Here is a 27,690-nt window from a genome sequence, read left to right as displayed (position 1 = left end):
AATTATCACACCTGTTATTTTTTTACATGTACACATAAAGCAATTGACAGCAAAAAAGGTTTGTCGTGATTAAATCAAGTTGACTAGAAATGTCTCTGATGGAAGAAGTAATTAAAACCACCTGAAGAGAATACGCTATGAATAGAACAAAAAATTATACGAAAGGGTGACTCTCAGTTGGGTTTCCTGTACCACTGAGTGTTTACTTTAAAAGCAAATGTTTGGTTCGTCTTTAAACAAAGGGCAAAATTGTGCCAAACAATTCGAAGGATTAATGAAGATTACGGTTCAAATTATTTGTTGTTGCCCGCAAGCCGAAGACAAGATATGCTTTTAAAAAAAGTTATGCCCGTCTGCCATGTTGTAACGTCACCAAAGTGCTGAAAGGTAGATCGAGTTGAAGTCGAAAGCACAATGGTATTACGTTTCGGTTTTAATACAGTGGGGAGTCTCAGAAACGCTTGAAAAGGTCAACAAAAGAAAACATGCTTTAGTCAGCGGTTAATTACGGATTGGCAATTCCTTGCGAGTTTTCCACAGCGAGGCCAGCAGAGATTTTATCATCACGGATCGTAAATGACGCACGACTGGATTACTTCATCACTGTTGCATCTTTCCTTGTACAGCCATGAGCGGGTCGGAAATCAGCACTGCGCCGAGCGATTCAAATGGAAATCATTTAAAGCAGGGCAATCTGTTGTTGAGTATTTATGGATATGCTCCTTGTCCGGGTAAGTGTTGTGAGTTCATAATGGCAAGTTCTTTGCGGGATGCTGTTTAACTGTTTGCGTGCTTCGTGTAGACAATGGAACACGAGATTCAAGAGAGTACCGTCTTTTATTCTGACTTTATTCTCGCACCAAGACGAAAATCCTGTTATGTCTTTTTAGTTTCTGCTAAAGCTAGAGTGAAAATACTCTCTTCTCCTTCATTGACACATGATATATAATCTTACTTGGTTTTAAGCACGCTTTATACTACAAGACCTTGCAATCTCACTGCGGGGTCGCACTCGCGAGGCAATCACCGACGCTCCCTGCTCTACTACTTGTTAAAATAAGGGATCTTACGGTGGCAGGCTATCAGATCAGTTAAACGTTTAAAACTCGATTAATATTGGTCATATACACATGAGTGTTATTTTGCTTTCGTACCACAGTGTTTTCTTTAAATTTCATTTTTACGTGTCGTGACTGGCAAGACGAAACGGACACCTGAAGGTGTGAAATTGCCACCTTAATACGTCAACCGGTTAACACCGAAAACATCGTTAGCGTCTATTTCGGTTCAGCGCTAACAGCACGATTTTTCTATAGCCGTCTCGCTTTTTTTAACAATGCTATCGAATGCTCTTTTTGATGATTGATAAGCGTTTTCCAAACACAACAATAATTGCACCCACAGGAAGAGATACGCACACAAAGAATTTCAAGGGAACATGATTCGCTTTTGTGTTTTCCTTTTCAAATTTCCGTCAGCAGATAGCCGGCGGAGAGCGAGACAACGGGAACGGAAATTGGTTCTGACAGGCTGAATACCTGTAATTTGTTAAGCTCTTAATTTATCTCAAGGTAAAATTTGTAAACGAGAACTGCAAGCTTAGCATAGGAAGTGGTTTATTTCCGTTGATTACCGCGAGCATGAAAGTTTAATTGTCGGCTTTATCGTCATGATTTTTAATTTTACTTTAAGTCGCCACACACACAAGGCTTATGCCATTAGAGACAGACCAAACAGATTATTTCTCACGCACGGTAAAATAGCTACAGACATAACATGTAGATCAAATCAGATGGTTATCAAAGGTTATCTGGTTCTGATCTCAGCTCCCCTGTCTTACCTTACACGCACTTCTTGTAGGCCTCGCCTGCCTCAAAACACGTGATTCAGATTATTGTAACTTCGCCGTCAATGAGGACGGGTGTGTTGCACGTGCGCGGTAGGGGACAGTGTATTCAGGAGTGAAAGTCCACCTGTGTTTACTCATAAATATGATTACGTAACAACGTCTGGTGTCCTTCTATTTTGAAGTTTGTATTTCGCTCTATACGTCTTTGCATTGAGCACTTCTGCGACCAAGTGAAGCGGCATATACATTGTTTCTTCGTTTTTAACAACGTTCTATGAATTTAAAACAACAAGAATTGTTACCATAGCAGTACTATAGTTCTTGTCCACCCACATGTGCCCAATCCATGGGAGAGGGTTCCAGGTGCCCGTTTCTCGAAGGTCCCGAAAAGTTTTCTCACCCGGGAAGCAACTGCAACATTTCAAACCTTATGATTACAGAGCTGTTTTATTCACGTATTCTTAATATGACTAGAGGTTCCCTTCATACAAGAAGTGTCAGACGTATACAGCTCTCTATTTTTAGATACAGGTTAACTATAAATGGCTCTGCGGGCCCGAAAAGTTTCCAGGGCTTTTGAGAAACAGGCCCCAGGCGCGGATTGGGCAGCCACCTCCCCACACATCGCACCCGCTCATCCAACAACTGATGTTATGGTCATCTTCAACTCCGATCAAAGAACGAACAACAATAGTTCTTGTATTTATAAATCACTATTTGTTCGTTGTTAATCGTGTTTGTGTCTCAATACTTCATCATTCACCTATATCAAACTACTTTTCCGTGGCTGATGCTAAAAATGTCAGAGTAATAGCATGGAAAAGTTCTTAATACAGCCTGTAGTTTTTTGTTTTGAAATAAGATGTTAGAATAAGAAAGATGGACAACTGGGTGACGTTGTCTTGACGAGCCTTCAAATTTACAGATATAGGTTTAAACAAAATCTGACCACAAGGAGAATCAGGGACAGTTTGAGTTTGATTAGGCAAAGGTTAAGCCTGCATACGAACCAAGCGGCCCATCAGGCCGAAGCTTACTCCGATTTCTGTAGCATGAAGCGACTAGGATTATTTCTACTCCCCCCTGGATGGGATGCTAGTCCATCGCAGGTTTACCCCCAGCATCAAGTTCGCCGGTACCTATTTATACACCCGAGTGGAGAGAGACACTGTGAGAGTAAAGTGGCTAGCCCAAGAACACGACGCAATGTCCCCGGCCAAGGTTCGAACCCGAACTGCTCGATCCGGAGACGAGCGCACTAACCATGAGGCCAGTGCCCCTCCATCTTAAGTTTGATTAAAACGATTAAAATTAGTGAAGTGATTAACGGTAGGTGATGGAGGAAATCCTAGCTGAACGAATTCCTCAGCTTATACAAGCATTCAGTGGTTATAATGATACGTGAAAGTAAATCTGGATTTCCTGAGATTCTTTCTAATCGATCCTCTAATAATAGTCTTTATTAAAATAGAATTCAAAACATCCGTTTGAATTTACAAAAAAAAAAAAGCGTGAGAAGGTAGAAATGCATAGTTTAAAATGAAAAGGATTGTTACATAAAGTTAAAAAAGGCATCTATTTACGAATCATTTTAAACTCATATCTTCTTAGTTACTTGTTGAAGGTATTTTCTCAATTTTAGTTCTTTTATTTTACCTTCTGTGTTATACCTGCAAACTAGCTGGTGAGCTTTCTCACAAAATCTAAGTGTTTATACACAATAAACTTGACTTACTTACTTACTTATTTACATAAATTTTTCTTAAACGCCCTGTCCTAACAAGTTGCAGAGTGAAGTTATGGCCTGTCTCACGAGTTGATGTGTGTGGGAGGCGACGACCGTTATGCAGTGGCCCTGTAGGGTACTTCGGGAGGCGCCTTGGCCTCATGGTTAGTGCGCTCGTCTCCAGATCGAGCGGTCCGGGTTCGAGCCCTAGCCGGGGACATTGCGTTGCGCTCTTGGGCAAGACACTTTACTCTCACAGTGCCTCTCTCCACCTAGATGTATAAATGGGTACCGGCTGAGGGTAACCCTGCGCTGGACTAGCATCCCATCCAGGGGGGAGTAGAAATACTCCTATACGCTTCATGCTACAGAAACCGGGATAAGCTCCGCCCTGGTGGGCCACTTGGCTCGTATGCAGACTTTAACTTTACCCTGCAGGGTACTTCACTGTTTTATTCTATAGGTGCATGTCTATCACTAATATCAGTTATTTCATTTATGGAAGGGGTCTGCATCAAATAACTGACCTGAAGTCTTTCTAGTTGACTAACGAACTTAGAACAATAGACGCTTGAAATTTATATTTCATTGTCATACTGGTACAGAGTCAGCACGAGGTTTCTCCAGGTCCTGTCCGGGACCCTCTCTGGGGGTCTAGGTCGGGTTACTGCGCTCAAAGAGAAACTTTAATGGAAAGCTCTTCGAACGTACAACAGTTAAACAAATGTCTTTTCTTTTCTTGCTTTCGTTTGCAAACTGCATTGAATTTAGTTTGTATCCTTTTACTACTCGTAAAACTGGTGAGATTCTCTTATCAATGATTGCCCTTGCGTGAAAAATTCCGTTTCTTTTAATTAAAACTTGAGAAGATTTTCAATCGAACAGCTGTCCTTTAAGGAGCTACATCACGGATTGCGCATCTTGAAAAGTTAAGCCTAGATTTTCTCTATTTGGTCGTTTGTAATCCGTATTAATTTTCTCCATCCTTAACCATCCTTATTTGTTTATGGTTTATTATTACCTCATTAGTGTTTTGCTAATAAAGTAAAATGTTAATTTCAGGTTTCCTTTTTTAAGGCAATTTTGTTCCTTTAAGCTAGCTTCTCAAGTAAAAGAAAATACTGAATTGTTTGATTCATGTGTGTGTACCAATCAAAGTTGTTTTCCATTTGTTTTCCAGTCCCCGAGTCTTCGCCACTGATTGTGTCGAAAAAAGTACTCGGGAGATCAAGCAGCCTTGGTATCATCGAGAACATCAAAGGAAGTTCGCTTCAACCTTCATTTCTAACCAGAGAAACGCAATACGGTAAGTGAACAAAAGAGTTTAGCAAATAGACTGCATGCTTTTTTTTTCCCGAAAAAAAGAAAAATGTATTCCATGTTGGCGTGCTTCTGTTCAGTAATTATCAGAAACTGATGACAGATGACGTCAAAATGCGGTAAGAACAATAAACTGGTAAACGAGCCGTTATGTAGCCTGCGAACGCAAAAGTATTTCCGGCTGTCTGCGTTCGCCAGGCTAGTCGTTAGGCAAGTGCATGTACGCGTGTTTTTGATGTTCTTACCACATTGAATCATTTGCGATATATTTTATCACGTGTTTTAAGACGGCAGATTTGCCTCCTTGCCGTCGGAATTTTGTTCTTAGAAGTTTCGATATATGTGACGAGGTATAAATTACAGTGGAATCTCTTTCACGGGGACATCCATTCTAGGGAACCTAGAAAGCCCACATTAAAAAAAAGGTTTCCGTGATAATTAGGCCAGGAAACTTAAAAACAAACGGACTTGTAGCGGCATACAAAGACCAGTGTACTGCACGCGCATTTCGACTACTTTGATTCACACTGCGTCTTTTTCGCTGAGAAGAGTTGCTTTCGTTTTTCGTTTACCGGAAGCCACGTAACCTCCTATGTAGATGCTCTTTGGGCTGGTCATGCAATCTTCCTCCTCACGTTGACGAGCTGGCAAAGAGTGTCTGCCACGGAGCAGTCATTGAAACCTTACCGGGGTAATGGATGTACAATGTAGACATCTGATAGTTCGTTTTTAGGGCGTTCATGATGAGTCACCGTCAAGAATAGCAGAAACGTCACCATTCATAAAACATGATCACATTCCATCTTGATTTCAATCAGTAAATATGAAAAAGATCCAGTTTAGTTTACACTTTCCCAAGGTTCTAACCTTAAAAATAATTTGGATTGCCGTTTGTTGAATTGCTTGTCAATATGAAAATAATCCTTCAAATTAAAATGCATTTAAAGTTCTTTTTTTTATTATCATCTGCCCTCGTGAACCTGGAACCTTTCCTGTTTGGCCTGATGGGATGTGCCGTTTTTTTTTTTTTTCCCGCACGGTAAAAATTTTCACCTAAAATGTGATGTTCTTTTGGCTAATTTGGTTACATTTTCTGCGCTCATTAGCATACGACTGCAAAAGAAGGCACCATATTAGATATGAATCGACTCCAAACAGTTAAAGAGCTTGTGAAACTTAATAACTGAAACTTCAGTTCTTTTAGTGTCATACTGAAGGGTATATTAGCTTTCAAAACCAGCAAAATTTCTGGATGGCTAGTCAGGGGCACCCAACAGATCGTTTCGGTAAATTCTGTTCGGAAGGCCCTTAATCCCCTCTGATTTTCTTTAGAGAATTGTCACCTGAAACTTTCGTGATATGAGAAAATTTAATGTCTGTTGTTTTCGGATTGTTAAAAATGTTGTTTTGGGTAGCGAAAAATGGTCAGCTATCATTTTTGGTAAACTGATTTCGAACAAGAAATATTAACTACTTTGAACTCAACCTCTTTTGGACAGTTACTAATGCCATACCCTCTCAATATTCAGAACTAATATTTTTGTAGCTCCAGCAGAAACCGAGTCACTTATGCTGATGAGACGAACATTGTAAACAAAGATTCTCCTAGTCTCCGTTCGATTAGTCGAACTCCATCGAGCCCCAATCACGCGTTTGGGTCGATTGAGTTCGGTACTCAAACGCAATCGAACTCTCACAATCGAGCTCAATCGAACGTTCGATTACGTTCGATTGGTTTCTACTCAGTTCGACCCGGATTCGATAAGGTTTAATCACGTTCGATTTGAGGTCATGTGGCATGGAGAATGCAAAACAAAAGTCCACAACTGGGCTACTTGGGCTATTAAAGACTCCGTAGGTTGATGAAAACAAATCATAAAATGGAATGGAACTACACTGAAGTAAGATTTTTTGATTACGTTCGGTTGAGTTCGTTGGGTTCGATAAGTTCGGACATCGAACACAATCGAACTTCCTTTGGTTCTAATGAGTTCGATTATCAAACTAGTCGAACCCAATCGTTCGATTAAGTTCGATCAAATTCGATTACCGAACAGTTCGATTATTTATGTCGGGTATAGTGTACACTAACACCGATGTTTTTTATTCACAGAGGCTGTGAAATTTTAAAAGAGTTTTACAACTACAGAAACTGATTCCAGCTAATTCTATGATTTTGCGAATATGTCGTGATCGACTCCTACGAAAGGGCGACATAGCATTTAATAGAATTGCCATTGTGGTCAGGCGTAATAGCTCAATGCACGCAACGGGATTGTAAATTAAAATGACATCTTGTAATCGGAAGTGAGGAACAATGAAATGGCAAAGGGGTACCCCACCCACTCCTCCCGCGCTTCACGCCCGTTTCCTTTCGGACTTAGCTGACGCGACGAAATCATGTCAATAACGACTCCACCTTGCTACTGAAGCTGCCTTTTTCCTTCACTACGATCAGGCGTTGGTTCGATTACTAGCCGCTGTTCGCCGAGAAAGGAACCGGCGCTCCTCCCCCGAACTCTCTTCTCGAGGAGGAACGTAGAGCGTACTGGAGTGAGCGGGGGAAAATCGAGCCCAGATCAAGCGTTGTTTTCTCAGCGCAAGAAACAGGAAAAACATCTTGATCTCAGGTCACTCTTTTCGGGACAGAAGTTCAAGAGTAGCTCGATTCTGCACAGCTACCCGTTGTGAATTTCACTTTAAACGCTGCAATTTGAAGCTCAGAAAAGAAATCCCTCACCGATGAACTGGACTTTGAGCTGTCTAAGTACAGAATGAAATTCTGTGACTTTTTTATGAAACGTATCTGTTGTTGACCTACAGTGCGTTGTTTAATGACTGTTATCAGTACAGTAGTGTTGATTCTTCAAGTGTGCGTGACAAATGCTGTTTGTTATGTTGACATAATCACAGGGCCCAGACTGGATATGCAGTTCTGGGGTGAACCCCATCTGCACGCTTCATAGCCTTACTCACGCTATGCGTGAAGGCAACACCTTGTCGTCTAAAGCTTTTCAGAGATTTCTTTGCTAGAATTGTTAGTGAAACATCGACATGACCTAACTCTTTTCCACTGTTTACTCTTTTCACTACAACTGTATTTCTTGTTCAATAATCTATTGTAAGGAATCACCCATTTGCCTTCCATGGCCGTCAAGTCCCGGTTGTTAAGGGTTGGAAAACGATATATAACCGCAAAATCACTTTTCTAGTGGAAAAGTCAAATAGCTTTTGCTTTAGCACTTTATCTACTGAATGGTGATTTATTTGGACGTTAGTCTTTTTTACACTTTGAACAACCGGAGGTCAGGATTTCTGAAACCAAACAAAGTCCAATCCGTAATCTTAATAATTCTCGTATTCAGTTATGCCCCCGAGACACATTAATCTTTCAATCGTTTGCCGCACTTCTTATAGGCACTTCTGTTTAAAGACATTTACGTAGCTTGGTGCCTGGAATTGAGCGGGTTGGCTCGTGTTCGTTGCTAGGTGTTGGCACAAATGTAGAGTTTGGTGTGGTGGAGGGTTGCAACATGTAGTGTCACAGATTTGGTGCAGGTTTAGCTCAGGTGTTATACAGGGTTAGCATTGGACAACTGGGTTGGTACCAGATTGTTGACGTGTTTGTACAGATATAAGACAGCTCTGAATTCACGGAAGCGGTGGAGGAATGGAACAGGATTGGTGGAGAGTTAGCGTAGGACTAGCTGGGTAAGGTTTACGCGAGTATGCAGCAAGGGTCGGTTTTGAGGTGAATTGGCGCGGATTAAGCCCTGGGTAAGTGCCGGTGTCGCCCAGATAGCTCAGGTGTTGAGAAAGGCCGCCAGAGGGTTGGCGCATGCACAGATGTAGGGGGTAGCCAAAGGTTTTAGCGCGTGGTTGGCTCAATGTTAGCACAAAGGTTGTGCAGTCTTTTTAAGCGTGCATCTTGCGTCAATGTGATCAGTAGATTCAAACCCGGCGCGGCTAGCTCTGGCGCGTGATGACATTAATTTGCAGTCGCTTCCGGATCAGACAATTATTTTCTTTCTTTACAAAAGACACAACATTTCTAACGTCCAATTCATTCATTAGTAAATAGGTTTTATTTCATTGTTATATTTTATTTCAGCGCGCATTAGCCGTTAAACCTTTTTATAACAGAATGCACAATGAGATTATTCTTCATATGTTTTGAGGACGCAAAAATGAATCTGAAAGGCTCTCCGCAGGCTAAACCTCTAGCTAGCTATAACTTCAAGCTCTTTGCAATTGCTTTGTGGGCATTCTGTCATTGTTGTCTTTATCCTCTGATCTGTATTTGCAAGAGAAGGTTACACTAGGTTTTCACAGAACCCTTTGCACTTCTAAGTCTTCTTCTGCAACCGCAAACTGAGCTTATCGAAGATACCCCGACACCGGCGTCATTCGCCGGTTCATAAAGCGACAAGCGAAGCCACAATAGCCTTCCCTGTTGAAGTTAGTTTATAATATGTAGACTTATGTCCTGTGGTAGATAACAGCGTTGTCCATATAGACTATACAAGTGGTTCTAGCTACCACTACCTTTTGAAAGAGCACTCGGAAGTGATTCGAGACACCGCTGTCAGTTCATGAGGTAGATATGGCTGGTAGAACTGTGCACTAGGGCGATGAAAAATAACAGCATAACAGCCTAAGCGATAAAGTTTATTTCAAAAGCTTTAATTCCGACTAAGTGCCTGATAGAACAATTGCCAATTCCAGTTATTGGATTTGCTCACAGTTCCGAGCTTACTTACCGAAGATATTATCCGTTCACGGCAACACAAGCCGATTAACATCCCGTGCGATATCTCTTTGTCACCTCTATACCGCCACGTTATTGCCCGCTCATAAACTCAACACTAGACAGTATCTACTGGTTTAAGTTCTTTCAAGCTTGTCTACGTCCCAGAGACTAAAATCCCTGATTATTTATCATAAATCCTTTTAAAGTGATAACCGCTTTGATCTACACCAATTTTGGTTTGGGTGTGGCAAAACAACGTATGCCGCTTTGTCTAGAAAGTCGATTTTTCAAGAAGAGCTAAGATTTGTTTGTTTAGTCCTTTTTTTGTTCCCATGAACAGTGATTATATCAAAAAATTCTCATCGTCAAAAACAGAAAACGTATTTTTCTACATGTTCTCGTATAGTATTCGTGCTTTTTTTATATATAAAAATCTGTAAATATTTGGCAGAAAACTACAAAGTACTTAACCTAATGTATGGCTTTGTAGATTGGACGAACAACTTTTTTTAATCATAACTATGAAAAGGTTTTACAGGTGAGTTTCAAAATGTATTATAGTAAGGATTAGAAATTAACGCAAAGATTGTACCCTTTGCTGTCTCAGCGAAATTTTATCTACTGTAGCTAGCGCCGCACAATATATAGAATTTTGATTTACCGGTGAACATAGACGTACAAAATACCAAGAGAATAAAATATCACATCCGCCCGCAGCTGTTGAGCAGCTGCGTTTTGGGAACTTATATCAGATGTCAAAATTTTAGCTTCGTGACTGTGCAAGTGGACTATATATCTGCCATTCGAAATTACGCCATTTCCCCAAATTTTCGTTCAGATTTATATTCGATAAAAACAATTTTCCCTTACAAATTTTCCTTTTTTTGCCGGAATGCTTTCACTGCGAGTTTCAGGTACTTTTCCGTTTCGGGCAATGGATGACTTCAGTCAACGTTTTGGTTGATATGACTCTGATTTGCTTTGGCAAAGCTGATCGTTACTATAAAAACAGGTAGCTGAAAAAAACGGCCCAAAAAAGTCGTTCAGATTTCCATGCGTTTTCTACATTTCTCTCCAAGGTAAAACGAACTTTTCATTAATAACAATTTACCGTCCATCATAAATTAAGTCGATCTGTTGACAGAACGTTCAGCGGCAAAAACTCGCGATAAATAATGGGAACCACTTAAAACGACAGGCAAGTCAGTCAATACCCGCCCGTATTGACTTTCTTGGCCTTCGTAATTAGCATATGACATTTCTCACCAGGTCGAGAAATAATGAATATTCAACGCAATATTTTCGGCGGACTGACTGTGTATTGTTTCACCAAAAAAAATATTGTACGCTTCGCTGACAATTGGTCAGTGTTAGCGTTTCAAGCGCGTTTTAATTGCTCAATCTTGCTTGAATAGGGGTCCTGAACCGTTGGATCTCTGCGCAGCCGTCGTGGGAAACCATCGAGCAATTTCTAGCTGTGATTTTCGATGGAAATGATCTAACTCTCATTGATGTGACAACGGGCAGTTTGGTGAGTTGTAATTATTATCTTGACTGCGTGGAACAACAATGCACGGGTGTAGTGTTGGCTGCTATGCCAAAAATGTCTGCCATATACGAATCCTTGAATTTTGTTGAAAACAGTAATCGGATATTTCCTTTTTCAATTGCATCCGTTCTGCTGTTCACAAAGCTCCGGCCTTACTTTCTGGGATTAATTCAAATCGATCTGTTGCGAAAAAGCTTCCGAGTCCGAACCCCGATGAAAACGTGGTTAAATTTCCCGTTGTTTTTGCCGACTGTGGGTCGACAGCCGACATGACAGATGATAAATCTTAAGCTTTGGAGCCTCTCGATTTTCTTTGAACTTTTGAAGAGGCAGATCTTTAATAGCGCACTGCCAGCTAGGCTATAATATTACATGTAGTCACGGACTGTGCTAACCGAGTGCTGAAATACCAGGCGTTAAATGTTTTCGAATGCGGTTTTGTGAATCAAAGATCAAATGTTGAACTTAGTGAGGTTGGAATCTGCGATTTCAGGTTTGTACATGGCTGTTTTTGTTTTGTTTGTCATCTGCAATTTACGCACAGCGCCCTGTGTAATAACAGACAAGATTTAGAAATGAATATTCGGAAGGTTTCTTGTTCTTTAAAATGCGACGTGTCGAGGGCCGCGTGCTCGTATCTTTTCCTGTCTTTTGGCGAAAACCACAACAAATATTGCAATTACAATACTTTTCATTTTCTGCCGAGCGACGAAATCGAAACTTTCGATCGATAGAAAGGGAAACTCCAAATCAGTTTGCCTTGAGGGCCGTCTGAACATTTTGCTCACAATATGCAAATATGTTTAACACGGGTTGAATTAGGGTACTAATGTTTTGGTTTTTAATAAAGGGATAAGATCATTTCTGAACATTGTCCGAGGCCGAAAGGCGGCGAGGTACAGCGGAGACGAAAATGGCCGAAATATTTTTTGTTTCCTCTCTTTCTTTATTAAGGAATTTAGCCTCACGTCACTATGATATCGCTCAATTGTATTTACATTCGCGCTGCTGTTTTCTGATTCTGTCGCAGTGGGTGTTTATTCATAAAGCGGGCGACTTTATAAAACAGAAACGGAAACGATAAAATGTTAAGCAGCTGTTATATAGCTGACTTGTTCGTGGGAGAATGCAGAGCGCGTGTTGAGGAACAGGTTCGCAAAGTTAACGTAAATTGGATCGAGAACGAAAACTGATAACTGTCAGTTATTTTGCTCCTTGACATATTAGGTCGATCATTTTACCTACTGTTTTAACATCTTTTGTCCACGATCAATTCCTCAGTATCTTAATGTTTTTTCGAGTGGGTTTAATTTCAAGCGCATTTTCCAGCCAGGATATTGTTATAATCGAGCCCTTATCACCTGGTGTTGAATTAAGAGTAGCGTTTACTCCCCAGATATGACATTTGTCGCCCGATTTGTCGCCCTCGAAGTACACTTGTGTATGCTTCATGAAACGTATTTATAAGACAACGAAATAAGCCCCCTGTTTAATCTTGCTTCTCTTTGTCATTAGCTCGTTTGTTTTGGCTTGTTTTCGAGACTGAATTTGTTTTGCAAAACAGCTCCATTTATTCACACCCTACCATCACTCTCGCAGTAACGGGTCAATTAGTGAAGGGTTACTTAGCCTCTGAAAGAGATTTGCGAGCGTGTTTTGATAGCTGACTTATTTACGGAACAAAATATTGGTACAGAGCCGTTAATTTACTTTAGCTGTATTTTTATTCGCCCGCAGTTTATTGCATGCTGTCCTTACATCAATATCGTGGCAACAAACACGCTCACGTAAGACCCCGGAAAGACGATGGTTTTTTTTCCGGCGAAATTTTTAACGTGATGTCATCGAAGTATTTTCCTTTAGGACCAAAAGGTCAACAATAGAATTCACGGCTCCTAACAGACAGGTTTGCATTCTGTTTCTTCATTCTAGATGCATCAAAACGCAGCAGCTGCATCGAGATAAGGAATTACGAGATGCCTAAAAGAACAACATCAAGCGATCGAGAGAGGAAAACTTCCTCGCGATTATTTCGTTCCATGTCGCTGAGTGGACGAAAACAGTCCAGTAAAGAACAGTCAGCGAACGACGAGAAAAGGAATTCGACAATCTCTATTTCTGAAACTGAAAAGGTGACCATATTGATGGACCATAACGCTCAGCTCATGGACGAGAAAAACAGAGCTGTGGATGAGTGTGATAAAATGAACAAGGACCTCCAAGATGCGAACGATAAGTTGAAAGACGCCGAGCGAGAGATTGAAAACTTGAAAGAACTGTTGAGCACGCGGATTAAACAGGAATTCGATAATTGCGAGACAGATGGCAACGAGAAAAGAACGCGAATCTCTTTCAGTGATCTTGAGTTAGAACCCGTGCAATCGAAAGGCAATAAAGTAATTTTTCCCTCCAAAGTTGAACATCTTGAGACGACCATTGAAGCGAACGCCGTTCCGCTTCAAAAGACTACTTCATGTAAGGAGTGTGAACGTTTAAAGGAGTCGCGAATCAAAGCTTTTGTGGAGGCCATTGCGCTGAGGAAATACGTTAAGAACTTGAACGACGCACTGTCGGGCGGAGAGGCGAGCAAGCAAAACTTTTTGAACGATGTGCAGAAGAAACTCATTTCGGCACAAACGGAGAAGGAGGTAGCGTTAGAAGAACTTGCAACTGTTATTGATCAGCGGAATCAGGCAGTACAAGAAAAGGACAAAGCGCTCGAGGAATGGGGCAAAGCTACGAGTAAATGGGAAACCACTCTGGATCAATTAGATTCCCTTGTAAAAGAACTAAACAAGGTAAGATTTGTACCACGTGTGCACGCGCGTGGTACGCGCGTGTCAATACGCGCTTGCATAATGCATAATTGTCGCGCGACGTCGCTTACAGTGAAGTCCTTGTGAGCAAAGGAAGCTGTTTCCTCTGTAGAAGGGTGTTCGCTGCGAACAAGGTCACTGTGCGGTAGCCTGCTATATAAAGTTAAAAAAAACAATTCCAAAGTGTTGGGTTCATGTAAGAGTTAATTAATTGCTTGTTTTATTATTTTGTTTAGTTTTCATACCTTGTTAGTAAATCACGTTGTTCAACATGAAATTAATTATCAAATTAACCGGAATCAATCTGTTTTACCAAAACAATTTTTTTAGTCCCATGAATTCTTCTATCATCATTGTGTGTTATCTAAACCAATCGTTACAAAACCAGTTGAAAACGGAATATTGAAAAATGTCTTCTTTTTGATAGACGAAAATTCTTAGCATGTACTTTACATAGATCCCTTGTGCAAAATTAAGGGTGCAATATCTTCTCTATTGTGCTAGTCCTTAGGAAGTAAAATAGAATCAGGTCAAGCCCTTTAATACGTGATTCTATTTTAATTCTTGACCTGGTCACAACGATTGCGCAATGATTGAATTCAAGACACTTCAAGTGTCTTGGATTCAGTCATGGTATTTTAACCTAAGCACAAAACCACTTTTTCAATTGAAGGACACTGACCTGAAAATAGTTGTTCACCTAGATAAAAAACACCAAACAGATAATGATACACCATAAAGGACTAAGGATGGTTAAGGATAAAGAAGATTAAAACGGATTACAAACGACGAACTGGAAAAATTTAGGCAGGCTAGACTTTTCAAGATGCGCCAACCGGACGTGGTTCCTTTAATTTACTGTGACCAGACAATGAAGTTCAAACATCGCTATAATTTCCTTTGATCACTCTGTCGGTCAGGGAGTAATAATGTGTGTGCTATCAGATATAGACAGTTCCATGTACCAGGCTGGTGGACATTGATTTAATCTATTAAATAAAATGTCTTTTTCCTTAGAACTTCTACAAATACGTCTTTACGAGACCGGTACTGCAATTCAGTTTTGACACATTGTTTATAGTTCATTTATCGAAAAAAAAAATGTTTCAGCGAAATAACAATGACAATACTTGGCAGTCGCGAACGTTAATTTTTCTGCTTAATCATTCCAATAGGAATGTTTGTTTCATAATATTTAATATTTAAACTTCAATCTCGGTGACTCGAAACATTAATTCAGCATTTATCTTAATTTACTTTATATGATCTCAAATGGATGTCATGACTAACACCGCAAGAATGCAAAGCATTGCTAATGAGAAATGAACTCCATAATAGCTGACTTAAAGAGTCCCACTAAAAGACCAATTAGTCCACGTACTCAATTATCAGCGTTATTATCCAACACTATTGTTCCATATTCCTTTGTGTTTGGCGCCTTTGTTAAGTGTACTGTCTAAGAGCTATGCCCCATGATTGTTAAACGCATTTGGAGCTTTATAGAGGTTCTGATATTTGGCTTCGACAAGAAACCGCCAGCATTGCCTTAACCGTGCAGCACTTATCTAAAAATCCCAGTAATCCTGCGGGTTATACGTTGTATATTGCTCAGCAACGTTTTGGGTTTTTAAGGACGTTTCAATTCACGGAGAAAGGCAAAGCTTCTTATCAGTCAATTCATGACTACTTTTATGCGTTTATTATAATTTAAAAGGACGGGCAACTAGAAATGTATTTCCAGAGATGTGAAGATAAGGTCGAAATTGATAGTATCACTTTTAAGTGTCGGCTTGCTACTTGGTTGAATATTGCGATAACGGGAGTAGTTTTAATGGCTAGATAAATATAGTTGCTGTTACATACAATATCAAAGCGACTAAGGCTGGCCAGGTAGCAAAATTCGGCCAGGGTTGGCTTTGCAAACCATTTTTAATGTCGGTCCTACGTGTGCTGAAAGCTTGCCTTTAACTATTTTTATTTGATATTATTTCTGCGAAGAACCATAGCTAATCACTTGCGCTTTTATTATTTCACTCGACACTGCTCTGCAAGGGAGGATTACATTATGTGGTTTTATCAATACGATTTACGTGACTAGAATAGAAGCTTGCCTTTTATATCATAAATCAATCATGATGGCTTCCGGTTATCACGTTCCAGTCTGTTAACACTGCTCCTTCTGCAAATTAGTAGTCATTTATCTATCTTCCCTCCATTCCCCTCTCCTTTTCCCTTTTCCTTCCTTCCACCCTCCCTCCCTTCTGCCAGCCTTCCTCCATGGAAGCCAGTCAGTCAGCCAGCCTGTCAGTCATACAGTCACGCAGTTACTAAGTCACTAAGTCTCTCAGTCACTCATTCTCACATTCACACATTCACTCATTCACTCATTCACTCATTCACTCATTCACTCATTCACTCATTCACTCATTCACTCATTCACTCATTCACTCATTCACTCATTCACTCATTCACTCATTCACTCATTCACTCATTCACTCATTCACTCATTCACTCATTCACTCATTCACTCATTCACTCATTCACTCATTCACTCAGTCACTCAGTCACTCAGTCACTCAGTCACTCAGTCACTCAGTCACTCAGTCACTCAGTCACTCAGTCACTCAGTCACTCATTCACTCAGTCTTTCAGTCACTCAGTCACTCAGTCACTCAATCAGTCAGTCAGTCATTCAGTCAGTCAGTCAGTCATTCAGTCAGTCACTCAGTCACTCAGTCACTCAGTCTCTCACTCAGTCTGTCACTCTATCACTCTGTCACTCTGTCACTCAGTCACAAAGACTGTTTGTCAGCCCTTCATTCCGCCTTCATTTTGATCTGCAGGTAAAATCAGAGCGCGATGATTTAAACAAGAAACTAAAGCGTAAAGAAGATGCCTTAGAGAGAATACAACAAGAGACATCATTGTTAAGTGAACAGGTTGAAGTAACGAAACAGGACCAAGATGATTCTATGGTAGAACAAGATGCTATTTTAAGAGACAGATTTGGAAATGCAGATTCTGTTCGAAGATTAAGCACAGAACTTACTAAGTCACAACAAAGAAACATTGAAATGGACGCCCGAGTGACATCACTGGAAGAGAAATCAGAGACTTATAAGAGAGAAAGAGACCATGCTAAAGAACAGTGGAGACAATCAGTGAAAGAAAGGAAAAGACTACATCGCGAGATTGCCAGTATTGTTCAAGCTAGGGACGAAGCAATACAGAAATGTTTTTCTACGGCAGAACAATTAGAGAAGTTGAAAGAGGAGTATAATCACTTGTTGAACCGGTTGGCAAAAACTGGTTTGAGTACAAATAACTCCAGTGAACTGTCTATTCCGTGCTCGCTCAAGGAATGCAAGTTTTGTGCGGGTGATTCAGCTGAAGGCCTAGAGGTAAGTTTCTAACGGACATACCTACAAGGACGCTAAAGTTAAAACGTTTCGATAACAATGACAGAGCTCTCCCACGAGAGTCGAAGTTCAAATTTAAGATCTCAAATTTGATTTTAAAGTTAGAACCACTTTATGCAGCATAATAAACAGTAACACACGGAAGTGCTTCTCAATTGCTTTCATTTGAAAGGTCACACACTAGGATTCCATCCATAGACTTAAAAGTTAGCACCACCTTGCACAGCATATAGTAAGCAGTATCACATGAGCGTACAGCTTAGTGGCTTACTCCTGAATGTTCACACATTAGGATTTTGTCCTCAGAACGTTAGAAGTTTTACTCTGGAGGTGAAAGGGCTGTAAACAAAATAATTTATTTCATGATAATTTCTAATTTGTTGTCACACGTTTAGTCTCCAGACACATCATTCACGGAAAGTGAAGAGATCCGAGTGACTTTAGAAAAGGTATGTTCATAGTGATAATAGACAGTGATAACGTTATGTTGTTACAGGTGTCGAAATTCGCCGCGAAAGATGCGGTGATTATGATGTTAACAAATATCGTGACGGGAGCGTAATGATATGAAGAGAGTGATGTGTTGATCACCAGAAACCAGGAGGAAGACCAGGGCAGCCTCAATTGCAGCACCATCCTCCTTCGTCTGCGTTATTTGCAACAGAGACTGCCACTCCAGAGTGGGACTCCATAGCCACTCGAGACGATGCTCCGCATCGACATAGCGCTACACCATCGTTTCCCGAGACGAACGGCTGCCGACGATGTGTTGATGATGATGATGACGAAAAAAACCATCACGAATGAAGATGATAATGACTTTGACGTTGATGAAAATTTGACATATTAAAACATTGCTATCTTACTATCTAGCTTCACGCTAATTGCCCACTCTGATAGTTTACTTTACGTTGAACCACTTTACGTTTTACGTGAATGTTTAACAATTTTTTGCAGGATGATCCACTTGACTCTATCAAGTTGGCCAGAGTTTCTCTGAGTGGCAGGCCGTATACTGCCATCATAGATATTGACAAGGCTTTTGGTAACTCGAGGAACATCAGGTAATTGATTGGTTGTGGTTTGTCTGGTTTGCTTAGTAGATTGATTAAATGATTGATTTATTGATTGATCAACTGACTGACTGACTGACTAATCGACTTATAAGATTGGTTGACTGATTGATTGATTGTCTGATTCGTTATTTTGTTGCTCTTTATTCTGACCTATAGGTTTGGTGGTAGTTGGTTGGTTGATTTATTGAGTAACTGATTGTTCGATTAATTCATTTATTGACTAATCGATTGATTGATTGACTGAGTGATTGATTGATTGATTGATTGATCGATCGATCGATCAACTGACTGGCTGACTGGCTGAGTGACTGGCTGAGTGACTGGCTGACTGACTGGCTGATTGACTGACTGATTGATTGATTGATCGAGTGATTGAATGATTGATCGACTGACTGGCTGACTGGCTGACTGGTTGACTGGCTGACTGTCTGACTGTCTGACTGTCTGACTGTCTGACTGACTAGCTGATTGATTGATTGACCGAGTGATTGATTGACTGATCGACTGACTGATCGATTGACTGATTCATTGATTAAGTGATTGATCGATTTAATGACTGACTGACTGATTGACTTTCTAACTGACCACTGACTGATATTTTTTCAATGAGATTTTTGAGCTTTAAAGTTGAACGTTATTTGTGCACATGAAATATCCAGTTTGAAAAACATGAGATGTGAAAATATCAGAACATTTTTTTTCAAATTGACTAATGATTATTGTATCTTTTGTCCTTAAGAAAATATGACGAGATTGTGTCCATCAACGATATCCCAGTAACAGAGTCAGACCAAAACCTCGTGAAATCCTTGCTGGATGGAGCTGTTTCCACTCTCACTATGGTAAGACTGGAATTAGCCGGGGGGAATTAGCATTTGAAAGGTATATTTAGAACTATTATCTAATCTTTGTAAACAGCATGTTCATACTGTTAATTTAATTTTCAGGTTCTCAAGCGGCCTGTAGGCACTTATCAGATAAGTTTTGACTTGGATCTCAAAGCTCCCAAGAAATCAAAAGCTGGTAAGAATAAAAGGAATTTTGCGCAGAAGTTTCAACCATATATCGATATGTGTAGATACAATTGTTCCCGGCTGATGAGGGTGGCATCATTTTGTTTAATAGTTTTCACTTATGCTGTACGCTGGCAATGATGCTTAAGTTCTCTTGCGCAGTTTTATGTAACCTATCTGTTTACTTTTGCAGGTCTTGGTTTTGAGTGTGGATTGTATGTAAAAAATCTGAAGCATGGATTTATTTCCGAGGACCAGAACAACCTGAAAGTTGGAGATTACGTTATGAAGGTACATAATAAGTCTGTGACTGCAAGCCTCTTGAGCTTGTGATTGGTCAATAACTAGAGGCTATTCAATTGTTCCGATTTACTGCAAGGTAATTGCAACCATTTTCATGAAAGCAATAAGGCACGTGTTTGCGTGGGATTACTCGCGTGAATCGTCGCGCGATGACACACACGGGGTGTACGATGGCGGGGGGACGCGCAAGAATCCTGCAAATCAAGGGCTCAGCAAAACGAGAAAAACGGTATTGCGGAAATATTCCTGTGAAACAAATGTTTTCTGCGTTTAGACGAGTAGGAAACATGTTTCGAAACTGAGGAAAAATGTTTCGTTAATGTTTCAGAAGCCTTCCCTAACTATGAGAAGAAAGATCTGCATCAAACGCGTGAAATATCTTCCGCGACTGAATAGCCAGGGCAACATTTTTCCGCTGCAAACAAACCCTTAAAACCCTTATTCGTATCGTTACACTTGAAATAAACCTCTTCGTATTTACGTTCTTTAAAGGAGCTCAGTCACGTTATTTTGACCACGTACAAAATTACCTTTAACTGAAGGAAACCTGAAAATAGTAGTTTACTAATATAGAAAAACACCAAAGATATAATGATAAACCGTAAAGGAACAAGGATGGTTAAGGATGGAGAAGATTAACACGGATTACCAACGACGAACTTGAAAAATTTAGGCTAAGCTTTTCAAGATGCGCAAACTCTAAGGTAGTTGTTTACTCACAAACGCTGTTCACGTTATCCCTAGTCTTGATGGTCTTGCTCTGTTTTTAATATAGATCAATGGGAAACATCTTGATAAAATAATCGGTTCGTCGGTGGATAAAGTCACCAAAAAGTCTGGCGACAAACTGAAACTTCACGTGACAAGAACGATCCTGGCCATACCGAAAAACTGCGAGTTAAAGGTAGGTGTATCATGCTGTCTGTCTAGTGTACATGGTGAATGAATTGACTAACAGTGGACCAAGCTTGAAGCAAGACTAATCTCCTTTGATTATTCTCTTCTTCCGTTTGAAACTGAACATGCAGTCGATTGGATCCTTTGGGCAAAGAGCTTGCGAATTGAAATTTCAAAAATCGATCAACCTTTTTGTAGTTCCCCTTCAACAGAACACTCAAATGTTGGCAGAGGTCTCGGTTTTAAGATCTTCTCTCACATGGTGGTAAATTAATTCTGATATCTCCACCTTATTGCTCTCACTAGTTTCTGATATGCATACATAGGTTTCTCCATCTAAAGGTTAATCTTGCTCTGGGTTCCTCAGTTACAGCATCGTCGCAAAATTTCCTGATTCATTTTTAATATGTATTTATTGTGGTTTTTTTTTATGTAGCCTGTCAGCACCACGGACTCCGAATCTGACACTGTCGTACTGAGACAACTTCCTCGCTGCAACGGCGACAACCGCCTGTCACTCATATCGAATGATAGCTCAATGTCACGTGACTCGCGATTTTCTTGTAACTCAAGCATGGGCTCGATGAGCTCGAACAACGATTCGTCTCTCGCCGACTCGAACTCGGATCTTTACGGAAACAAATTCTCCGGGTATGGACTGCACATGGCCGACAGACATCGCACGGCCACAGCTGTCTACAGTCCCTCATCTGACTCTCAACTAGAGACCATTGTGGCAGACGATTGGCCGGACGCGAGGACGGAGAACGGTTCTCAGGATATATCGGACGCTAAAGAGAGCGATTCTTGCGATCACGGCACCTTAAAACCGAACACTCGCTCGCCCATGAACCGAAAATTCGTCAGCACCTCGCAATTGCAGTCGGGAACGTTTCTGACGCCTGCAAGTGTCGACGGAACTTTGGTTCGCGCCCAGTCTACCATCACTGCTGTTCGAGTAGACGATGATGGATTGAACTCAGGCTTATTAAGGTCTCAGCCTACGTGTGGAACAGTAATGCCCTCTGGGAGGAGGTGAGTAGAGTCTCGAACCCCAGGGACAGGGGGTGCCATTTGTAACTAGGTTAAACGAGTTAAACCTTAATAAAGCCGGGCTTTTACTAAGAAATATTTCTTGAGACTTGTCTCAAAATTTTGTCGCGAACGTCTGGCAACGTCTTCGTTGCACCTTGGATTGCAAGCGGGCAGTGAGGTTGCGACATTGGCTGTTCAAAACATTTCCATGTGCAACAACTCCTTGAATAAACAAATTTGAAAAACACTGATCATTGCAAGAATGCTAGAATCCTGAACAAGTTATTGCTTACTTTCAAGTCAGTAAAACTCAACAAGTAACATTCATAAACAAAACAAGTTAAACCAGTTTAACCCTTAGTATGCATGGGATACACTCAGTTATGTTCTGCCCTGCATCTCCATCCCCAGTCCTCGAGTGATGCGCCTCGAAAAGAAGCCGTTGGATGGCCTGGGTCTGGAAGTTTCCGGCGGTTACCGCGTCGGCATCTACGTCATCGAGCTGCAGGATAACTCAGTTTGTAAAGCCGCTGGCCTGCAAGTTGGGGACAGGCTCCTGAAGGTGAGAGATTAAGAGCAATGCTATAACTTAATTTAAACACAGTCTAAATGGGGGTTTAATTGATAACTAAGAGCTGGTCAAAATTTTAATTGCCAGCTTACAAATGTTGCGCTCCTTAACTGACAGCTGAAAATTGGGCTAAAATTTTAAATGATAGCGGAGAAATCGTCGAAACTTTAAAAGAGCCTAGTCACGGTTTGCACATCTTGAAAAAAATTAGCCTAGATTTTTCAAGTTTGTCGTCTCTGATCCGTGTTAATCTTTTCCATCCTTAACCATCCTTGTTCTTTTATGGTTTATTATTATCTCTTTGGTGTTTTTCTATCTCAGTAAACAACTATTTTTTGGTTTCCTTCAACGTAAAGCAAATTTTGTACGAGGTCAAAATGACTCAAAACTACAGTGACTGAGCTCCTTTTAATAACCGAAACTTAAACTGAGGGTTGAAAACCCAGTACCACCATCCTGACGTTCTTCAAAAGATCTCGATGCTGTTTCATTTTGTTAGCTCTAAAAAAAAAACATTCTTCTTAGTTTGTTTTTCGCTGTGTTTCTTTGTGTTTGCGCCGCTGTTTCACGGAAATCTTTTTTCTTTGATCATGTACTTTTCTGATCACGTATTTGATTATTTACCTTCAGCTTAACAGTTATGACCTGACTAGGGCGACCCTGGACCACGCTACGAGGATTGTTCGGCTTCTAAGCACGTGTACATATCTCAGAATTGAGGCCCAACTAGTATCAAGTAAGTGTTACGTTATTTTTCTTTTTACATACATTCCTGATGTGTGTTGGTTAAAGGCCTAGCGGCCTGATGCTTAATGTGTTGGACGTTAGATTGAAAGGCCTGTGCTCAGATCTGTCCTGGCTAACTGTGTTGTGCTCTCGGGAAAGATACCTCATGTTCGGTGCGGCCTCTCTTGAGCTAGGTTTATATAAAGGTGCTGGTAGGCTATCGCAGCGGCTACCTGTCAAAATTTTGGGAGTAGCCTGCGATGGAGTGCTATCCCGTCCGAGGGGATTTACGTAGGGTGACCAGTCACTTGGCTTCTTAGAATGGGAACAGTCGAAAAGCTGATCAGATGTCTCAAATAACTCTTTTTAATTCGTTAGATTATCAAGAAATCCTTGAAGACAAACCTTACGATTCACTTTATGTCAGGTGAGTTATTGCTGGACATCAGGAAATTATTAAGAATTATTGATTATTAAGAACTTATCTGCACATTAACGTGTGAGACCATTCATTTTAGAAAGTGTTGTACTAGGCAAGAAGAAAATTGTAAGACAAGCTGAATAAATCATTTCTTATTTGAAGTGTTCGTTAAGCTGACATATTGTTTCCTCCCCCGGCCAGGACTATCCATCCATATAAGGCCATGGCACCGGATGAGTTAAGCTTCACTGTTGGAGAAACATTGCACGTGATCAACACGCGCGCAAACTATGATCAGGCGAGACAGAGTTGGAAGTGGGTGGCTCAGCGTGCGAGGAAAGATGGGAAGGTTCTAGAGGAAGGACTGGTACCTTGTATGGGGAGGTAAGTAAAACACTGAATTTAAATTTGGTTATTTTTTCCTTCCATGGAATGGTTAAGGCCCCTTCCACACTTCGCAGGAGAAATTTGAAATAGAGATTTCACTCTCAAAGCGCATAAAATGCTTTCCTTTCACACTACGCCGGAGAAATTTGAAAACGCAATAATCGCCGGTCATTTTGGATTTGTGTTTGAGGAGAACTCGGGCAGCGAAATCAAATGATTATCGTAACGTCATCGTTTTCGAAAAGCTCTGTTTTTAAAATATTTCTGTCCAATCTAAATCGCAAAGGCGGCGTTTTCAAATTCCTCCGGTTTGAAGAGCGTTTTCGAAAAGCTCTACAGTTTTTCGTCCGGATTAGTGTGGACGATAAACCTAACCGAAGAAGTAAAGCTGCGTTTTCAAATTCCTCTGGCGTTATGTGGACGGGGCCTAAGAAGTGTTCCAAGACTTGTTACGAACGTGTACGGCTATTGTACTGCATTTAAGGAGAAGTCCATTGTTGGGCTACCAGTTAAAGTCATTTACCAGGTTCTAACTTTATCTATCCCTCACAGTATTCCAGAACATGTGGAGTCCGCGGTACTATCCCAAACCCTTCAGCGGTTTGAGTCAGAATCAGAGGAACAGATGAGCGACGACGCGCCAAGCACACTGAAGAGAACGTCAACAGAACGACGCAGCATCATACAGAGATACCGCAAACTTATGAGACGCGAGAGCAGGGACTTTCCCAACAACACGGACGAAAATGGTGAGAATTCGCTCATACGTCGTGGCAGAAAGGATGGAAGATGTGTTGAACAGAAACGGCTAACGTAATTACATCCTTGTTGCCATCCAATTCAGACCACGCGATGATTCGTTTGGGAGGTTGCAATTGTGCAAGTTCGTACACGCGCAAACATAACATTTGTATCCTCCCAAACGAATCATCGCTTGATCTTCGTTAGGTGGCAACAAGGATGTAAACACGTTAGCCGAATCCGTTCATTAGACCAATTATTAGCGCATGGACTCTGATTCGCGTAGTTTGGGTTCCCTAGCCTGCGTAGCTGGTGTTGACGGGATAAGGGTAGCCTCCTGTCCCCTGCCTTATCACTCCCCCATTCCTTTCGCGTTACGTGCGCTGCGTAGGCTAGAGTTGTTGCGCGCGTCGGGTTCATTTTGTTGTGGTCGTTCACCCAGGGGCATGAGTACCAGCGAACTATTAGAGTAACGTAACAAAATGGTGTTTGGGGTTTGGGAGAGGGGGTGGGGGGGGGGGGGGGGAGGGGAAGTTACCAGCAATGGACAACCATCCCATTACTACCATGGTATATTTAACAAATTGACTTCAATGTTATGACGAAATTCATTGTCAATAACAGGACAGACGCATGACATCAATTTGGTTTTTACAATAACGAATTGTCAAATTGTCAAATTGTTCGCTCTCGCTCATTGACGCATCGCATAAATTATAAATTCACGTGTCTGTCCGCATATTGACAATGAAAATTAGCCAATAAGCGCGCGTGAATTGTTGCAGCTATCGTATAAAACATAATTGACTTAGTTTTTTCATAACTTTTTCTTGTGCAGGTAACTCGAACAAAGTGATGTTCTACGAAATACTGAGCAAGATTTCCGACTGATTTGTCCATGACGCTCGACAGACATTCGACTGATCACACCTCAGTGGGAGTGTAACCACTTGGACAATCGACGATGATCCGGAATTCTTTGAGAATAATCGTGTTCCATCGTGCAATGTCGGTTTATGGTCGGTAGATATTCACGAATACAAAGTGCTCTTTCGTAAACGCTATAACGATCGACGAAATATGTAGCTACCTTAACATAATTGTGTTGAAGACTACATTTATAACTGCGTTAGATATATTTTGCATGAGACGACTACTCGGGGGACTCTCATATTAAACGGACGGGGGTGCTGGTCGCAAATTTTGGAAAGCCCTAAGAGGTACCAAGATTCTGTTTTGTGGGCGCGGCTTGATATTGTTTTTCATCCCTAAGAAGTACCAATTCAAAAACAACACATTAACTGACACTTTCGTAATTTTCAAAGGCGATAAAGACGATTACTTCGAATACCTTCTACTCGTAAAGTTGATTGTCAAATATCTCCTGTCATATTTTATTCTGCACAATACCCTAAAAGGCACCGCGAAAGTTCCCGCTGTGGACCTTTTGAGGCTCAACACCTTAAGATTGAGGTACCAAAACCGCTTTTTTTAACCCCGTAAAGATACGATGAGTACCCCTGTCCTTTATATAAGGAGTCCCCCTTCCCGGGGAGGACTATAGCGGTCATGGGAGGTCGGGGATTAAAGTTAGTATACACAAAGGAAAACAGAACTGGTCAAAATCTTTCTGTCCATAAAAGATAGTTTTAATCCTGATAAGTTTTACCCGAATTTTAACTTAATCATTTTAAAAGGTATCTTAATTATGACACCCAAAATGGTTACGTGGGTGCTATCTGGGATTGTTGAAGTAGGTGCCTTTGGGGGTAGTCAGGAAGGCATCATCTGAGATTGAAAATTGTATCGTATCGATATTTTTGTACTGCGCAAGTCTGACTCATATCACTCTGTGTTATATTTTAGGCCTTCGTAGGTGTCAGTTGTATTGAGAGCTCCGAGTAGCCTCATGTATAGAGTTAATTCAAGTCATTGAACCTTCAGTTCGTTAGTGTGTCCACTTCACGAGAAATTAGCTTCCTATTTAAACAGATTATGTCTTTAGTACTGTAAAAGATGGATGTAGACGCACAAGGAGATTTTATTTGTTTCCAGTAGCCTTTCCATGGTTAACTACGTTTAAAAAGTCAGAATGCAACATTTACTGTTGCGATTGGAAAGCCATAAAGCCGCTGTGCAAACGGATGTCAGTTACGGAAGTGAATTGCTACGTTTCAAACTAATGTTACCCAATTTGGATTTTTGTCTGGAGTGGAATACGTTTTCATTGATACTTTCAAGATCATTTACAATGAAAAAGACAACTGCTGTGTTAAATAATTTAAGGAGTACTTTTAAAAGTAAGGGATTGTTCTCTTGCCAATCTCAGAAGAGGTACGCTATCAAGAAGCGAATAAGGTACACAATTGGAGGGCAGTAGAAGCGCATAATGAGGGAAAAGGTGAAAACAACTATCCTAAAGAACTACCATTTTGCCTTATAGTTTACTAAATATGCATCATGCAATATATCTCACAGACTTGGAAATTCTGGGACAATACCGTGGGCTGAAATCAAGAATAAACCGAAAACGCGGTAGTTCAAAAATAGCCGGCACCGTATTTTACCAAATTCAATGTGTTTTCGCTCAATTTCTTGATCGTTTTACGACTGCAGTCCACGGATTTCCAAGGATGAGCTAAAAAAACTTTTAAATACAGAATGCCATAGCGCAGATATGTAACACGCGTTCTGCTCGCAGCTTAAATAATTAATATAAGAAATGATTAGATATTTTATACCCGTAAGGTGTCTTTTTCTAGAAACAGAAATAACAGATTTCCGGTACTTTTAACCTGTTCATGTTATGTAATGTTACTTCGCGTGGTTTTAGCAATTTATATAGAAAAGATACGTAATTTTATACTCTAGAGCTTTAATAACGAGTAGAAAACCTGTGACGGTTAGGTGTATCAAGGTATATTTTAAGGTTATGTTATTAATTAAGATACGTGCCTGTTGAAGACCGCAAGGAGAAACATTTCCGAATGGAAGGATGGAAAATAGATGTTCATTTAGATTCTTCCTCGAAGGTGTAGCTGTTCATGTTAATATTGTAAAGAATAAAAAAGAAGAATATTTTGTAATTAAA

The 27,690-nt window shown here is 40.6% G+C and overlaps 1 protein-coding gene across 4 annotated transcripts; it reads left to right on the top strand.

The window, feature by feature from the left end:
- Positions 1–436: 436 nt before the first annotated feature.
- Positions 437–27,690, top strand: LOC110065720 (uncharacterized). 4 transcript variants are annotated; one of them, XM_089270789.1, is made up of 17 exons: positions 446–731; positions 4,756–4,881; positions 13,127–13,992; positions 16,854–17,411; positions 17,825–17,878; positions 18,387–18,493; positions 19,245–19,347; positions 19,453–19,528; positions 19,712–19,809; positions 20,597–20,725; positions 21,155–21,753; positions 22,165–22,315; positions 22,955–23,060; positions 23,429–23,477; positions 23,673–23,855; positions 24,411–24,607; positions 25,438–27,690. In XM_089270789.1, exons 1-17 carry the CDS (start codon positions 629–631, stop codon positions 25,488–25,490), a joined length of 3,558 nt encoding a protein of 1,185 aa, XP_089126915.1. In that variant the 5' UTR covers positions 446–628; the 3' UTR covers positions 25,491–27,690. The 4 variants fall into 4 exon arrangements, with proteins under 4 accessions (XP_089126914.1, XP_089126915.1, XP_089126917.1 ...); XM_089270788.1 differs by lacking the exon at positions 25,438–27,690 and having other exon boundaries at positions 437–731; positions 24,411–24,690; XM_089270791.1 differs by lacking the exons at positions 446–731; positions 4,756–4,881 and adding an exon at positions 10,872–11,176.

The sequence above is a fragment of the Orbicella faveolata genome, unplaced genomic scaffold (genome assembly GCF_042242905.1).
Source record: "Orbicella faveolata isolate gen_17 unplaced genomic scaffold, um_ofav_v1 contig_34, whole genome shotgun sequence".
NCBI lineage: Eukaryota > Metazoa > Cnidaria > Anthozoa > Scleractinia > Merulinidae > Orbicella > Orbicella faveolata.
The sequence above is the reverse complement of the archived record's forward strand: the minus strand, read 5'-3'. Positions and strand labels throughout refer to the sequence as shown.